Raw genomic sequence first — 17,882 nt, forward strand, 5'->3', positions numbered from 1 at the left:
ATACCCTTTACATCCCTTCTTAATCAATTTGCAGGCTTTCATGGATGAAATCAGATATGGGGGAGGTACTACTCCAACCCCGTTAAACACAAATTCGGGTAAACCAGGTGGATGAAAAATCACTTGTTTAGTTACACAGTCGATAGTAGCATGATATTTTTGTAACCAGTCCATCCCCAATATTACATCAAAATGGTTAATGTTCAATGGCAGTAAATCAATATACAGATGCATATCCCCAACAATAATTTCACATGTAGGGTATATATAAGCACAAGTCATAGATCCCCCAACAGGTGAAGATACAGCTAACAGATAATTCATGGGTTCTAATGGTCTATTCAATTTTCGCGAAAAGGCATGCGACACGTATGAATGTGTAGACCCCGAATCAATCAGTACATAAGCATTTTGAGTACAAATTGAGAGGATACTTGACACAACGGTCTCGGTATTTTGTACGTCTCCCGGTACGAGTGCGAACATTCAGCCTTGCCTCATAGGCTCTTTCCCAGTAGCTTTGGGGTTGGGTTTTGGTGGAGCAGTTGATGCTGTGCCGCTGGCTGCAACTTTACTATTGCCCTGAGGAGCAGAGGGGCAATCTTTTACCATGTGGCCCACCTTGCCACACCTGTAACAAGCACCAGATAATTTATAACAAACCCCTTTGTGTTTCTTACCACATTCGAAGCAGGGCGGTATGGAACCACTTCCCTGACTGGAATTGGTGGTTGACCCTGAGTTTAGCTTTTTGTTCAATGAATTGTTTCTGCCCTTCTTGAATTTAAAACCTCATTTCCTCCCGCGTCATTCAGTTCCTGATGTTTCAGTCTGTTTCAATGCCTCAATGTTTGCTTCAGCCATGATGGCTCTGTCAAGAACATCTACATACTTCAACAGTTTCAGTACATTTATTATGTCAAGAATTTCCACATTCAGGCCGCCTTCAAACTTCTTAGCCTTTTTGTAGTCGGTGTCCACCATGTGTGGTGCATATCTAGCAGGTTCGGTGAACTTTGTTTCATACTCAGCAACAAACATAGTACCCTGTCTTAGCTGTTCAAACTCAGTCACTTTTCTGTCCATGACACATTGAGGGAAATACTTTTCGAAGAAGGACTCCTTGAATTGAGCCCAGGTCATGACAGTATTTGGATCACGGATTAACATCCACTACCTTCTAGCTTCTTCTTGCAAGGTGAAGGTAGCTAGCAATACTTTATGTGCTTCAGAGCACGGAAACACTTCAAATAATTTTTCTATTTCAAGAACCCAAGCTTCAGCCTTTAAGGGTTCAAGGCCTCCCTGAAAGGATGGCGGTTTCATCTTGCTAAACTTCTGGGTAAGAGCAATTATATCCCCATCATTAACATTCGGTTCCAGCTGTACCGGAGGAGGAGGTGGGGGCTATTGGTTCTGTTGTTGTTCTAGTCTTGCGGTTAGTAGTTCCACCATTCTCTTCAACCTCGCCATTCTTGCCTCAGAGGATTCAGTTTCATTAGTAGTGCTTGCATTATCCATTTCACTATATGCAACATAGTAATAATAAACATAGGAAGTTGCATACTTTAAACATTTAAACATAAGCAGTTATATGTTTCAACACATTAACACATATCCATGTCATGTCCACACACACTTTTCATGCTCATGTGATGCCCTAATTGCTCTTCTAGGACACCCTATAGCTCATTTGGACACGTGTGTGCGGTATAACTCGTGGTTAAGTATCGCTCTGATACCACTCTGTCATGACCCAAACCCGCCCCTATAGGTTTAGCATTGTAACCGGCCAGTAATCCGAGATTACCGAAGGCCTGCTTAACAGTAATACAGTAATACAGAGTACAAGGGCATGACGGAAGCCAAAACAGTAAGTAAACAGTGTCCAATGAGCTGTGACAGTCTGTATGCAAAAAAGACTTTTTCATACATATATACAATCAGTGCAAAACAGTTTGTATAACATTCACAATCATCCAGGTCAAGGACTTAATCACTATTAAGACAGTACAGTACAGTGTTATCAGTCTATACAATAATACAAAACAGATACAGAGACAAACGGGGGAAATTAAAACACCTCTAAGCCATAGCTTGAACGGGCTCAGAACCTCGCAGTGAGGCACATAGGTTGGCTTGACAAAACTGGAGTTTACCCCGACATTTCTAGCAACGGTCCGGTGCCTGAACACCTACATATATATATAAGCAGTGAGCTAAAGCTCAGTGAATAACATAATGCGTAAAGAGGTTAAAAATGAATGTCTTTACAGTATTGAAAGCAGTCAATTCAATTAGTATATCAGTTATTCAGTCATTACAGTCATATGTGGTACATCCAGTAGTAAAACAGTACAGTAGGTCTTATCAGACCGAACAGTCAATTGATGGCCATCATATCAGTAAACAGTAGTGGTTCCAACATGGGAACCGACAAAGATCTCTGTAACAGTAGCAGTAACAGTAACAGTAACAGTAACAGTAGTTGCTAAGGATGCCACAATACAGTTCACAATTAGGACATCATTCATTCAGTAACAATAACATTTCAGAAAACAGTACAGTTCAATTGTTCGGAAGATAATCATATTTGAACATATCTTTACACAGCTGTTACTCATAGAGTTCTGGGCTACAGCTGAGCTAGAGCGCGTCCTCAGAAAGCCAATCCTACACAGTTGCAGAATGAACACACATTAAGCTACACAGTTGGGAAAATAATAACTTAATCCCTATCTTGACTCGGTGTGGTTCTACATCTATATCCTCATCAAGATACCTTAAACTAGGCCTAGGAATGCCTAGAATGGGATGAGGATGCAAAGATGCACTTTAAAAGCATTTTTAGAATTTTCAGAAAACAGGGGTCCCGCTCGAGCGTCGATTACTCCGCTCGAGCGGACATGCAGACAAAGGTTTCCGCTCGAGCGCAGGCTTACTCGCTCGAGCGTACTACAAAACAATCAAAAGTGCTCGATAGGTGAAAATTACGCTCGATTGGACGCTCGACATCCGCTCGAGCGTAAGACACAATGTCCCGCTCGAGCGTAAATTAACTCGCTCAAGTGGACTGCAAAACAGAACAAAATGCTGGGAGCACAATTTCCACGCTCGAGCGCCAGTCATCTCGCTTGAGCGTGAGTTCAAAATTTGGAATTCCCAAATTTGAACCTCAAGCTCAAATTCAACTTCAAGTGTATCAAATTCGATTCCTTTGGGCCCATTTCCTGGAAAACACTTGTAAATACATAGTATGACATGATTTAAAGCTCAATTTGTAAAATCAAGGCTCAAAGGTGAGGGAATTAAACCCAAATTCAAACCAGACTTTCAAGAACATGATGAATGTGTAACATGCATGAATTTAACAACTTTAAAGCTTCAAATGCTAGCTCAATTGAGACAATTCTTTCCAAAACCAAGATGAGTTCATGGTCCAATGCAAAAATATAAACGTCCATGGACCAAATTCCATGTATTCAACCTCAAAATGCTAGGTTATAAGCATGCATGCATGATTTATGCTACAATTCAACATATTAAGCCAATTCTAGACTCAATCCCCTAATTTTGACATGAATCATGCAAGAACAAGCTCAATTCATAAACAAGAGGGTGATTATACTACCTTAGGTCTCCAATGCAAGATAAGGGAGCTCAATTACAATCTATACTTCAATTCTTCAAGTTCTCTAATCAATTCTCCAAGTTCAACTCAATTCCTCTCACTCCCTCACTGTAGTCGGCTAGAACAAGGAAATGGCTGAAGAAAGAAAATGTTTTGGTCAAGTGTGTATGAGGCTCAAAGTGTTTAGTTAGTGGGTCACTAGGCATGGCAAAGTTGTGATTAAGTCTAAGTTTACAATTTATCAATAATTAATCTAATTTAAACATACCAAATCACATTTTAATTACATATGCCATAAAATCACATAAATTCTAATGATCATAAATCATCAATCAATTTCAGATTCGACCGCCGATAAGGCCTTCAATTTGCAATTTAAAGCATAAAACATAAACAGATAATTTAACAATCAACAGATAGATATGCATTTAAACTAGCACATTCAATCAATCAGTTCAGTATTTCAGTCGATTCAATTACTTATCATAATCAGTCTTAGTTTAGCAGTAATCAGTGGTTAATCGGTAAACAGTGGTGAGGGTTGTTACAAATATGAACTGCCGCGTGTCTGTCGTTGGTTGGAGACTTGCATTAATTTTCAAAATTACCCTTTTCGAGCCACATGTTAAGCTACGATTGGCCTGTACAAAATATGTAGCCAACAGTAGTTAATTGGATGATTGTGAGAGAAAAAATGAAATAATTATGGATTAGATGTAACATTTCGTTTTATTACCTATTTTAGCTTATTTTGTCTTTTAGTGTGTTATTTTAGCTCAATCATCTTCCCAACACACTCGAGGTGAGCATGGTTCGAATTGGGATAAAATCAGGACCAATTCGTTATCTACGGTTTCTGAAAAATTAGAATCAATCTAATGCGTTTAAATCGTGGAACCAATCCGAACTAATCACGGATTGGATCGATTTAGAACAACGAATTCCCATAATTAAATAACAAAAATATATATATAACATTTTAATTTCATAAAAATATAAACATAGTATCAAGCAAAAGCAATAAAGCTGGATACACATTACACAAAACAGAGTTCTCCTCTGTATTAAAATTAAACATAGCATCAAACAAAAGCAATAAAACTGGATACACATTACACAAAGCAGAGTTCTCCTCCGTATTAAAACTAAACATAGCATCAAATAAAAACAATAAGAAAACTGATTTTAGACAAACATAAGCAAAAAACTCCATGAACAGAAGCAACAAACAAACAAAAGCATAGTAGTAGTAGCACAACAGCAACAACAAACAAAAGCACAGTAGCAGCACAATCGATATCACAGCAAGCTAAATCACTTTCTAACAGCTATGTTGACATTGGTTAGAGTTGCAAAAAAATTAATGTTAGTTTAAAGTAGAAAATAACACAATACATGAATGTAATTTAAATGATAAATTGAATATTGGAATTCCATTACCTTTTTTTATATCCTCCAAATCTACAAAGCTTTCTTCCATCTCAAGTAGCAATGGCGAAGCACGCAACTAATCTTGTGTACAAATTAAACTTTCAACAAGCTTTGTAGTAAGAGAACTACAAAATTGATCAAGGATAGGACCTCCAATACTGAAAATAGACTCGGAAGCAACAATAAAGACAGGAATGGCCAAAATATCCCTTGCAACTTGAGGAAGAACTTTATATCTTGAAGAATTTGTCTTCCACCAACTTAATATGTCAAAGTTTGCAGCTTCCTTTTCACAAATTCTTCCAAATACCTATATACTTCTGACTTGCCTCCATCATCTTCTTTTTCCTCCAAAAGCTTTTAAAATTTTGTTATAAAAGACACTTGGTCGTCACTTGCACCAATGTTTACTTGATCAATAATGTCTACCTCATGAACCATTTCATTAGAAGACAAAACAATTGTCTCAAACTGTTTATACTCATAAAAAATGTTATTCAAAGTCTCTCTTACTTTTTGAGTGAGCTCATTCACCATGGCAAGTTGATAAACTTCAAAATAACAGAACCTCACATATTTCAACTTATAACGAGGATCTAACACAACAACAATTAATAACATCATATTATTTTTTTTTCAATTTTTTCCCAATACTTGTCAAATTTAGTCTTTATTTTTATTGCCATGGCTTCTAAAGAAGGATCTAAACTCTTTCCCCATTCAGTTAAGGAACTTTCTATAGCACAAAAATTAGTGAAGTACAAGTTGGAAGTGACATACAAAGAACCAGACAAGTGAACAGTTGCATCATAAAACTTTTGCAAAAATTGTGTAAAAACACGAGCATCTTCCCAATCTTGAGTGGTAGGGGATTCATGATTAAGTTCTAATTTGAAATGTGGGTCCTCATCCTCTAATCTCTCAAATACTTTTGAAACTTTGTTACAACATCTAGCATTAGATATGTGGAGTTCCACCTAATTTTGAAACGTTGTTGCAACATTTTGTAGAGATGTCCATAAATCTGTAGTGAGACAAAGTCTATAGTTTGATTTCTTCAACAATTTTTCAGTTTTCTCTGCTCACTAGAATATAAATCCACAATATCCCTTGCCATTGTAAAGCGTGAAAACTTTTTGAAATTAGGTTGCATCACACTATAAAATTGACGAAATCCTTCATGCTCTACAAACCTAAATGGTAATTCATCAGTGATTACCATTTTAACAAGTGAATCCCTACATGCTTGTTGATCAAATTTCCAACCACCAAGTTTTTTTTCACCTTCTGTTACAGATTGAAATGCTAAAGTCTTTATTTTTTATTTTCTTTATTGTGAGGAGACTTAGGATAGTTTGCAATGTGTTTTCTCAAAGTGCTAGTTCCATTTGCACTAATCCAAACATAAGAAACTTTACAATGGTTACATTTAACACATGTAGCAGTCTTACTCCTTTCTTTAAAATTTTTGGTAAAATGCTCCCAAACTTCAAAATATTGCCGAGCTTTTTGCTTAGGAGAAGGGGGCACACCTTTGAACCAGAAGGAGTTTCAAGCTGAGGATCATGCTCTGGCTCAGACTAAGACCGAGAGAGGTCGATGACATCATTTGTCTCTCCAATACTTGACATCTATCAAACAAGAAAAAAAAAACACATCAAAAAAATAGGATTAATATTATTAGAGAAAATAAAAAATAAATAAATAAATAAAAACATAAATAAAAAACCAAATAAACAGATCAACATGAACTTTTTACTTATATTTACCAAATCCATTGAAGAAAAGATCAACAAAGATGAGATGAACAATCGATTTAAGAGTGTAGAGTTCACTGCATATCTCCGATTTAAGATTAAATCCACCGATTTGGCGTGAAATCTACAAATAATTAACAGAGTGTTAAAGAGAGAGAGCTCACCAAGAGAGAGAGAGAGAGAGAGAGAGAGAGAGAGAGAGCTTACTGAGTCTGAGAAGAAACCAACAAAAACAGAGTGTCACCGAGAGAGAGAGAGAGATAAAGAAAGAGACCAAGTTGCTACCGATCTAATCTGATATGGAAATCCACTGATTTGATCTGAGATGAAATCACAAGAATACAGAGAGAAAACTCAGTCTGAAAAAGAGAAAATAGAGAGCTTACTAAGTTTAAGAAGAAAGAAACCAACAAAAATAGTGTTACCGAGAGAGAGAAAGAGAGAGAGCTCAACGAGAGAGAGATAGAGAAAGAGACCAAGCCGTTACCGATCTGATCTGAGATGGAAATCCACCGATTTGATCTGAGATGAAATGACAAGAATAGAGAGAGAATTCAGTCTAAGAAAAGAAGAGGGAGAGGGAGAGAGAGAGTATCGAGAGAGAGATGAGAATGTAAGAGACGGTGGCGTGTGATATGTTGAATTAGGGTTAAGGTTTAGCTTTTATATGGAATAAGAAATGATTTTATGTGAAAGGGTATACAGTAGAAATATAGACTATTTGTATACGGTTCGAATCGGTTTTAATCTGGAACTGTGGGGTTCAATTCGGAATCGATCTGTGGCCTACGGATTTTTAAATTTCCAATCTGGAATCGAACCACAAATTAAAAAAAACCAATCCAAACCTATTGGATTGTATTGAACTGGATCAGATTACGGATTATATGGATTTCTTGCTTAGCTCTACCAAACACCCCCCAATGTATATACAATTTATTACTTTTTTGTAATTTTTTTAAAACTTACACTGATATGAAATTCTCAAAAAATATGCATATTTATTAAACGCACACTAATATATCAACACTCTAATTAATTTCAGTCTTACCTCATTCCACTCTACTCCACTCATCTATTTATCCATTCATCATTGTTGTTGACTTGTTACCCCCTTCCCATCACTACTCCTCGGATCCAGTGTCACTGTTATGCGTAAAGCACAACAGTGACTATTGAGCGGCCCGTGGAACTCATTTCGGATCTTATTTTGATGATCCGAACCGTTGAAAATATAGAAAATATCGCAAACAATATACTTGTAAAAAAAATTAAATTAATCAGATATCAATAACCTGTTCATCAAATAACATTTGTATTTAGTTTGATACATACATATTCATTTTTTTTATATAATGATGTTATTTGATGAATAGGTTATTGATATCTGATTAACTTAATTTTTTACAGGTATATTGTTCTCGATATTTTTAAAATTTTCAACAGTTTGAATCATCAAAATAGGATCTGAAATGAGTTTAATGGGCCATACAATAATCACTGCTATACTTCACACACAGTAGTGACACTGGCTCCCTACTCCTCAATACCTTCTTCCCAACGCCTCAATATTTCCTTTCCTTATCTTAATCCTACCCCTTTTGGTTCCCTTTTGAATCTCCTAGTTTTCTCTCTACCATCAATATTACCCTTTGTCGCCTCTTTCCTTTTTCTCCTTTGCATCCATCACTTAGGGTCTTCTCTCTTCACTATTTGTCATCAATATGATGTGTTTTAATATGTTAAAATTTGAAATTTAATTTGTTATAACTTGTACTAAAATTTGAGATTTTAATATATAAGAATTTTGATTGATACATTTTTAATTATGAATATTGTGAATAATCCATAATGGAATTGAATAGATGACCAAGGGAACAAAGTTTGGTTGTGAAAAATTATTTGGTAGTTTAGGAGTGTTAATTGTCATTGTCTTTCACCAATCACCAATCAATATATCGTTATTGTTTTTTCATGACCAACACAAAATGGTGACTCTCATATTCTCTACCAATTATAAGAGTACCATGTGATCGTATCCCATAACTACTAAATAAATTCTCCTTAGTTGTGTAGAGGCATTTATGATGTCATTAATAATGATGAAAATTAATTAAGTTCAATTATTACAATTTATGCATTGTTTAGGCAGAATACATATTTTTTATATTTGATACAATATAAAACAGAGTAATGATTCATCCCCCTTTTCCCCCACCCCCTTTGACCCTTCTCTAAACAAACTATTATATTAAAAACTTTTATAATGAATACTAATGTTTTCATGCTATATTAATTCAAAAATACATATTACCATTTTATTCTCTCCCTGTGCATTAATTCCACAATGCCCAATCAAAACCCACACATCTTTTCATCGACGCATTCGAGGAAAAACATAGATAATAAAGCCGAAACAAGCTTTAAGATTAGAAATCTGCTTCGGTTTTCATCTGTTTTGGTTTGGCAATCGACACTCGGAAAAAATGATCGCTGTGCAAAGTTTTGATGAACCCAAAACAACCACTTTCGGTGACCCCATTTGGCTCAGGCTTTTGGAAACTCTGTTTCCAAAATCCCACTACATTGGTTCGATTTCTTCTTTTTCTCTCTTGGGTTTTTTTCTCAGTCCCTTGATTTGTTTGTATTTTTTTTGCACATTAAGAAGTTTATTTTTTACTTGTTTGTCTTTTGTGCTCCACATGTGTAGTTAAAATCTCTTGTTAATTTTATACAAGTGTATGTGAGTCTTGCAGATCACATGTTTGATGAAAGACTTCAATGGTTGTTGAGAACATAGGAGGACAATTCACTTTCTTTTACTCTGTTTATTGGGGCCCAATAGATTTCTAATCTCCAAATTAATGGAATTGAAATTTGATTGGAAACATGAACCTTTTGTTAAGATAGATATATGCGCGTGACGGTGCATGTTTGATAATCGGCAAACGTTTTGTGGGTTTGACACGAATACCATGGGATGATGGACGGCATTAATAATAGAGTGGGGATATTTGTACTATATTTGAACTATATTTGATTATAATATGATGATGAGATAAGAGGGGAGAATTATTTTTAGATTAACAATGCCATGGGGGCGGTGGATCGCTAAACCTACCATTTTGGGTGATTAGCAATCCCATCAGGCTAGTAATCCCAAGCCTATTGCCAAACAGACACAAGTTTAGCGAACTACAAAAAATGTATGGGTTCCATGTGGTTCTACATTTTTGTTAATCTCTATCAAACTGGGTTGAAGGCCTCCAAGCAAGTTATCAAACATGGCCATAGGTGTGTAAAGCCATTGCTTATTCAAAAAGTGTAAGTAACATAGAATCTAAAAGCATATCTATGTGACCTTCCAATTGTGTGAAGCAAACTTTTTGCACACTTTTACACGTATGATATGTGTGTCAGAGGTGTAGTTACACATTAACCAAGACAGCATGTTTGGTAATTTGTGTTTACTAGTAATTAAGATCTGTATGAAGAAGAAGAGAGAAGAAGGATGAAAAAAAGAAGAGAGAGGTACAGAGCGAGTGAGAGTATAGTGTACCCCTTGTTCATTCTTGTGTTGGAAATTTCTTTCAAATTATTGAGTCTATAGTTCTTTTTTATAGTTGAGTTTGGAGAAGATTGAAGTTGAAGACTAAAACTATAATTAGAAAACACAGACAGACTTTGTTGAGAAGGTAAGATGTATTGCATTTGCGTCATTTAGTGGCTTTTTATCTAATGCTAGGCTAGTAGGGTTCGATTTAAATTGAGTTGATAACCTTAGATAATTTAGTTTTGAACCTAAGAAACATGGGTTCGTACACACGACATGACACATACAAGCTAGAGTGCCAATTTTTAAAACAACACGCCATGTGGTAAATGTGCACAAAATGTATGGCTTTATATATTTATTATGTGTCATCATGAATATTTCATCTAAAGATATGAAAAATAGAAGATAACACTAATTTCTAAAGTTTAAAAGACGAGTATTTAATAGGTATAAATCTATGTTGTTATTCTTTTATCACTAGATCCCAAATTATTTTGTTCAAACTTATAATGAGTTTCCAAGTATGTCTAAGGGATGGACACATGTGTCTCCCAAGTGTTTGAAATGTGAAGGGAAAAGATATAAAAAATAAAAAGGTATGTTTGTGTCTGACACATGCTATGAAGTGTCCAACGAGTGTCAGTGTTTGACATAGACATGCCACCTTCAAACACATTGGTATTGGTGCAATACAATCAAAAATTGAAAAATACCTATTTAATTAATTGTGGTTTTTTTTTTTTTTTAGACTTTAGTGGTAGAGGTCTCTTGTTGTCTGTTCTCTCTGTTACTTTCCGATTTATGTAAATATGTTTGGTTATATCGTAATCAATATTCATCTCAAAATAGCTCAAGAATAAAGTAAAGAAGAAAAGAGAATTAATTCCTTTGTTTCTTTAATGAGAAAATGATTGTTTGAATGAAGTTTAATTCTTCTTGTTTCTTCTATTTGTGTTCTATTAGATCAACAATTGATATGCAATATTTGGAGGTAAATGATGATCAAGATCACCCTGGATTGAAACTGGCCAAGTTGGTGGCCGGTTGTGATTGGCCACAGTTGTGTGATCCACAAACCTACAGCCAATTGCAACTGATCACTTTGGGGTGTTTTGGCTCAGGAATGGCCCTGAATAGAAAAATTCATATTTCTGAAATAACAATAATTTTCTGTAACTATGAAGCATGGACACCTTTTTGGAGGTCACATACCGGTGTCGGACACGTTTTAGACACATACATGCTTGGACACGCTCTGGACATGTTGGATACGCTGGAAGGAATCGGACAAGCCAGGGACACTTGGGACACGTTATGACACACTAGGGACATATTGGGGATCCATTTTTAAAATTTTTAATTTAAAACTATTATTTTGAGTGAGGCAACATACCAAGGTTGATGAATTTGATGAGAATAAATATTTGACATAGAATAAATATATAATATTAAAAAAACGTGACATGTAATAATTATACAAAATTATATGTTTTGCATGAGTCCCTGACGTATCATGTCCTACATTTTTGAAAATTTGCATGTCCACGTGTCCGTGTCGCGTCACGTGTCCATGCTTTGTAGGTCTGAAATGCTGATATATATATTAAAAAAAAAAAATTGTCTGAAATGATATTCTTTTTATTTTCTTCATTGTGCTTGTATCATAGACCAGTAATTTGCAGCTGTAGGAATCCTCTCCTCCTTGGAGTTGCTGGTTGCATCTTAGTGTAGACTTATTTGTTAGCGTTAAATAGAATAGTGATTCTAATTGGTTTATATCTGTTTATTTATTTATTTATTATATATATACATATCTTCCACGCATTTCCCAATTTGTTTCCTGATCCGTTGGGTATGTTAGATGCTCTTCCAATTCAAAACTTCACAAAATGTATCTTCCCCTATAGTTAGTTTTGACTTGTACTGTAAGAGTTTAGGATGTTCTCCTCCTCTCTGTTTCTGATTAATGCACTGATTTCTTCAAATACTTTTCCATTTGAAAATAGACAGAAAATGTTGTTGTAAAGATCTTCCATGAACTTTGACAAATTTATTGTGAATCTAAAATCACTTTAAATTCATGTCTCATTTCTTTTACTTCCATTTTTTAGTTTCATCCATTATAGATTGCATCAACTTTTCCTTTTCTGATGGAAGTTGCCTAGTATTGGTATAATCTTCTAACTTGAATTTATATCTTGTTTTTGGCTTTGCTTCTTAATTATTATTTTTATTTCTGCACATGATCAGTTTTAGACCTTTGACCAGTCTTTTATGTGAATGTTTCTCTTTGTCCCACCATTTTTTTAGTCAGGCTTTGTCTCACTTCAAAATCAGCACTTTTTCCTAGCGTAACTGCTGAAGACGTGTACTATCATTATTTTTTTTAAAGAAAATTTGATTTACACTAAACTGGTCAAAATTTGCTCTTAACGCACTTCTGATGATCTTCCTCAATTTGTGTATATCAATCTCCTCTCAATCTCTTCATAAAGTTTTTTCATTAATCAGAACTTAAATTTTCAACATATGGGAGTTTACTTCAGGGCTGGTGGTGTTGGCGTAAATTTTCTTTCCCTTCGTTTTGTAAATGACACTTGGGTATTACCTAGTGAGGTCATTAGCCGTTTCTATATCAAGACCACTCCAATCCGGAGTTATTAGTCTTTTCCACTTCTGTTAGGGGCATACCATTGTAACCGATTATGCCGTTTTCCTCATATTCTGCTTCTTTGCAGGGTTTCTTTTCCGTTACGGACCTGTTTCATTTACTTCACCTTGTCTTTCTGTATTTCATTTTTGTAATTTAAAACACGAGCAAGGGTATTAATGGCAACTCATGCTAAAAAATAAGGTTACTTTGTGAAGATGAAAAATTGGCAAGATAATAAAACCCACCCCAAATGCTCTTTCACACCGACTCGCTTTCCCTTTTCTTCAATGACTTCTTCCTCAATTCTCAAGCCTCAAACCCTATGAAGGTCCGAGGGATTTGAATTCAATCTATATGTAGGTAAAAGGAAGAAGGTTTCAGTTGGGTAGCAACGCACTCACAATAGAAGTTTGAAAACATCAAACCCTAGCTCAAGAAGAAGATAAGGGGGATTTGATTTCCTTCTAAGAATCATGTATTCTCTTTTATTCCATCACATACACATGCACATATTGCTTCTGATTTACTATTAGTGATTATCCCTTTTAGTTGATTTGTTTTTCTTTTCGCTAATCTTCTTGTTGAATGACATGGTTGAATTTTTATTTTTTATTTTTGAGATTTTAGGGTTTAGGCCTATATCTATGGTTCTCTCCATTTAGAGGCTAGTATATTGGAGATTTTACTAGGAAAAAATTGAACCGTTGTTATATATATAGGAAGAGTGCATGGTATTTTAAAACTGTAAGCTGAAAATTCTGTCAGAAGCTGTTTCTATTCCAATGGAAAACCTAAATTGATGACAGGAACCCATTTTATCTCTTTGGTAAATTATGGTTTCATCAAACTTTTGTAAGTTCATTTAGTTTCTTTTATTCCCTTTTTGTTGCCATTTGATGCAATTGAATTTTCAATTTAGATCTCTTGAAAATAAATATGTGACCTTGAGCTGGGCAATACTTCTTATCAGTTTCAAATTTGTTTGGTTAGTTTTCTTATCTTTCCATTAATTATTTCTCACACTGTGTTGATGAAGATTAATTTGATTTGAAGCTATAGAAAGATGTGATACCGGCCTCAAATGAAGGTAATTTTTACTACTCCTAAAGGGGGGAGGTGCTGGGTTTAATTTCAACTATGCATGAAAGTGAGAGCAATAAAAAATGTAAAATTGTTTAAGCCTATTAAGTTAGGGCACACGCTAACGATATCCATTATTTCTTTTTTTAATCTTGGTTTAAATTTTTTGATTGGAATGTGTTCTCTTCCTTTTGTATTTGATTTTGAGCCAAAGATATGCTAGTCCAGACCTGAATAATTTATTATTATTTTTTTTTTATAGATGTGTGAACAACTTTATTTCTTTGTCTTAACTTGCCTTCTCAAAGTTTTCTAATTTTTATTTTGTTCTGTACATTATTATAGGACAATTTCTTGCTCTCAAAGTAAGAATCAGAAGAATGACAGACCATTTCTTCCGGAGGACATCTTCTTCCACATCCTTATTTTGCTTCCTGCTGAGTTTCTGCATGACTGTGGGAGGTATGTATGCAAGGCATGGGCTAAAATTATTCGCGACCCTGCTTTTATCAAGGCACACCTCCTTCAATCGAAGGGTGGTTTGTTCATCCAAAAGTGTTGTAGGCCATATCCAGCCCATTTCCTTGAGTTAAAAGGTGGAGAATTCAAAGAGACATCTCTTAATCGCTATTTTCCCGGACAAATGGTCTCTAGTAGTGGGGGTTTGTCACTTTTTTATGGCTCACATCCTCAGAAATTTCTTTATGTCGGAAATTATGTTACAATGCAGTACGAGAGCTTACCTTTTCCTATTGCAGCAAATGAGCTTTTTCCCGCTTGTCATATTGCATTCATTCCTCACACTGGGGAGTACAAGGTGGTATGCCATTGTGTAAGCTTGAGAGGAGTACATAGATGGCTCGTGTTAACTGTGGTTAAAAATATGTTGTGGAGAAAACTTGAAACTCCATTAACAGGAAACAACCTAGATTATGAGGAACGCACTTCTGTCACTATTGGAGGGGTGTTGTATTGGTCCCAGAGGAGCAGTGGAATTTATGCTATTGACCTTCGTGATGAATCTTCGTACTCCATTCAAGTTCCGAATGAATATGTTGAGGAGTCCTACTGGCTACTTGAATTGGGGCATCGTTTATCTTGTCTTGTGAACCATCAGAGAGAGATTCATGTATGCATACTGAAGGACATGTATCGCAGTGAATGGGATAAACTTTACAAAGTTAGAGAAGTAATAGACACACAGAAATTTTCATTTCGGACATTCGTACCTGTTGGCTGGATGGACAATGGCCAATTATTGATCTTCATTATTCGGAGGTTTGGTAACTGGAAGGAAAGGTTGATAGGGGCTTACAATGTGAAGACGGGAGAGACAAAAGCTTTCAATGATTTCGACACTCAGTTGATACATCTTCACACCAATGGCCTAGCTTCATGGTAAATAAATATGCTTTCATTTCATAGCTATGAACATTTACTTTGGCTTATTGGCTATGAGGTCCTTTTTGTTTATACTTTTGAATCTGGGAAAATTACATTGACCTCTCCCGAGTAATGAAAATTTTACAGCTAGCTCATAGTTTTGGACTAATTACACTGTATTATCTTGAAATACAAATTCCATAGAATTTTGGCCCAAACCGTAAGAGGAAGGGTTTTGTGTCATTTGACATTAGTACATATTTAAATACAAAATACCTAAGGCTAATGCAATAATTTCATCACCTCCATTAACACCTGTAAGGTTTAACTGTGGGGTTTAACACCTGTAGTTTCTCCATTACTTGAGGGAGGTCTGTGTAATTTACCTTCGAAAATTTTATACGAAAATTTGAGAACTCTATTAAGATTTTTATTTTCTCGTAAGTTGTACCTTATTTGTAGTATCCTGTTGGGTGCAGTATAGAATATATAAGTAGATATTATGACTTCTCTTTTCTTTTTCTTTTTGTCATTCATGACAAAAGATACAACACAAGCCAGAGGGGATTTAGAATTATGTCAAGTGTATTCCAATAGAACTCTTGATGTGTAAAGCAATCGTATTTATTTCATTAATTTGCAGACTGAAGAGTGGTGACAACATGTTTGTGCTTAGAAAAAATAAAGAAAAAAAAATTCAGTGATGTCTGGCATGCGAAAATGACCACTATATTGACAAGCAAACAAGCTTCAATAAGTACAAAAGGTTGGTCTCGAGGCAGAAAATCAGTAAATTGTGATCAACTGCGAGCAAAAAGTCCCACAGTAGTTTGTAAATTTTTTTCTTCTTTTTTTTCTAAAACCAGTAGGTCGACTCATCTGGACTTGTTTTCTGGTATCATAGCACAGTTTATGTTGGGGTATCAATGAAAAAACCGAGAAAATAGAACATGGATATTTACATTACATTTTCTTTGGTACATATATAGGAAACAGTTATTGTCACACCATACTTAACATTATTTTCCTCTCTCTCTCTCTCTCACACACACAAACACATCACATGCCCTCGTATTCAATAGGAACACATTATATTTCTTCATTGTTTTGGATCCTTAAAAATATGGATGGTCTTATTGTCGGACCACTTGCAGGTAGGCAGCGTTTGCAGTGGAAGGAAAGGAGAGAAGATTTGCAGCAGTATTTGGAGCTCGAAAGCTATTTCTCTCCGCAAGTGAATAAAAGACTATACCAGCTTGGTGTCCAAGCTGGTATGATAATTCTCTTGCAATTTGTTTTGTGTGACAAAGAGTTTGCTATATAATAGTCTTGGAAGGTACTTTAGGCAACTAGTAAGGTCTTGAACCCTAAATAGTAAGCGGTTGGTGCTTTGGTTTTTTTTGTTTTTGTTTTCTGCTGTCCTAGTTTGCTTTTGTTTATGACATGTGAAGTTATTTGGTACTATCATAAAACAATTTAGTAGCTATGTGCATTTTCCTTCTACCTTTGTGTGTATGTCTTGTGCTTGCTTTTCTTATGAATGTTTCTTAGGGAGGGACTCAGAGCGGGGAGGGTTGGGAAGGAGCTGTCGGGTAGTGAGGGTGGCGGCCAAACCACCAGAGGTTGGTGGTGGGTGGTGGCTAGGTTCAAAGAAAGGGGTAAAGTTGGAAATATGATGGGGGTTCAAAGAAAAATAGGTTAGGAGCAATTTTAGTGGGTGTTTGGAAAGTTGTTATTTTAGTAGGCTATTTTAGATTTTGGTTATTGTAGTAAGTTAAAATTTTTGTATTTGGGAAGATGATTGGATTTTTTTTATAATTAGATGTGATGTTTGTGAGAGAAAAAACGAAATGATTAGGGGTTTGATGTGACATTATTAGCTATTAGCTATTTTAACATATTTTGTCTTTTTGTGAATTTGAGCCCAAAAAGCAAAAAAATAGCCTTTGCCAAACAAGGCTTTAGAGAGTGGGGTCCAAACAGTGGGGGTTGTCTAAATAAATAAAAATAATAAATAAATAAAGAGGTGGCAATAGCAACACTATTTTGATGAAGGTTCACATTCCATATTCAATTATGCTGTTTTGTATGTAAATTATGTATAATTTTTTTTTTGTTTGTATATAATTACTATTATTTTGAAAATAATAAACCACTTTGACACATTCTTTGATTTGAAATGAGAAGACCAAAATTTGCCACATAATTTGCATAAATTTTCTCTTTATATATATCTATTGTTTACTTTATTCATAATGGTTTGAAATTGTATTTTGAGAGAGGTTGGTAGTGAGGAGATTGATCAGTAACACCTCTAGTTAGTCTTTCACAAAACATGTAGTTGTGTGTCTAACTAATGTGTTTCTTAAATTTTCTAAATTATTTTTATTT

General features: G+C 35.1%; 1 protein-coding gene across 1 annotated transcript; it reads left to right on the plus strand.

Moving 5' to 3' along the window:
* Positions 1-9,165: 9,165 nt before the first annotated feature.
* Positions 9,166-16,998, plus strand: LOC145788576 (uncharacterized). The gene is made up of 4 exons (XM_082913944.1): positions 9,166-9,408; positions 14,454-14,570; positions 14,867-15,506; positions 16,646-16,998. Exons 1-4 carry the CDS (start codon positions 9,306-9,308, stop codon positions 16,647-16,649), a joined length of 864 nt encoding a protein of 287 aa, XP_082770070.1. The 5' UTR covers positions 9,166-9,305; the 3' UTR covers positions 16,650-16,998.
* Positions 16,999-17,882: the final 884 nt, after the last annotated feature.

This window comes from Camellia sinensis, chromosome 2, assembly GCF_055761805.1.
Source record: "Camellia sinensis isolate YWXY chromosome 2, ASM5576180v1, whole genome shotgun sequence".
Taxonomy (NCBI): domain Eukaryota; kingdom Viridiplantae; phylum Streptophyta; class Magnoliopsida; order Ericales; family Theaceae; genus Camellia; species Camellia sinensis.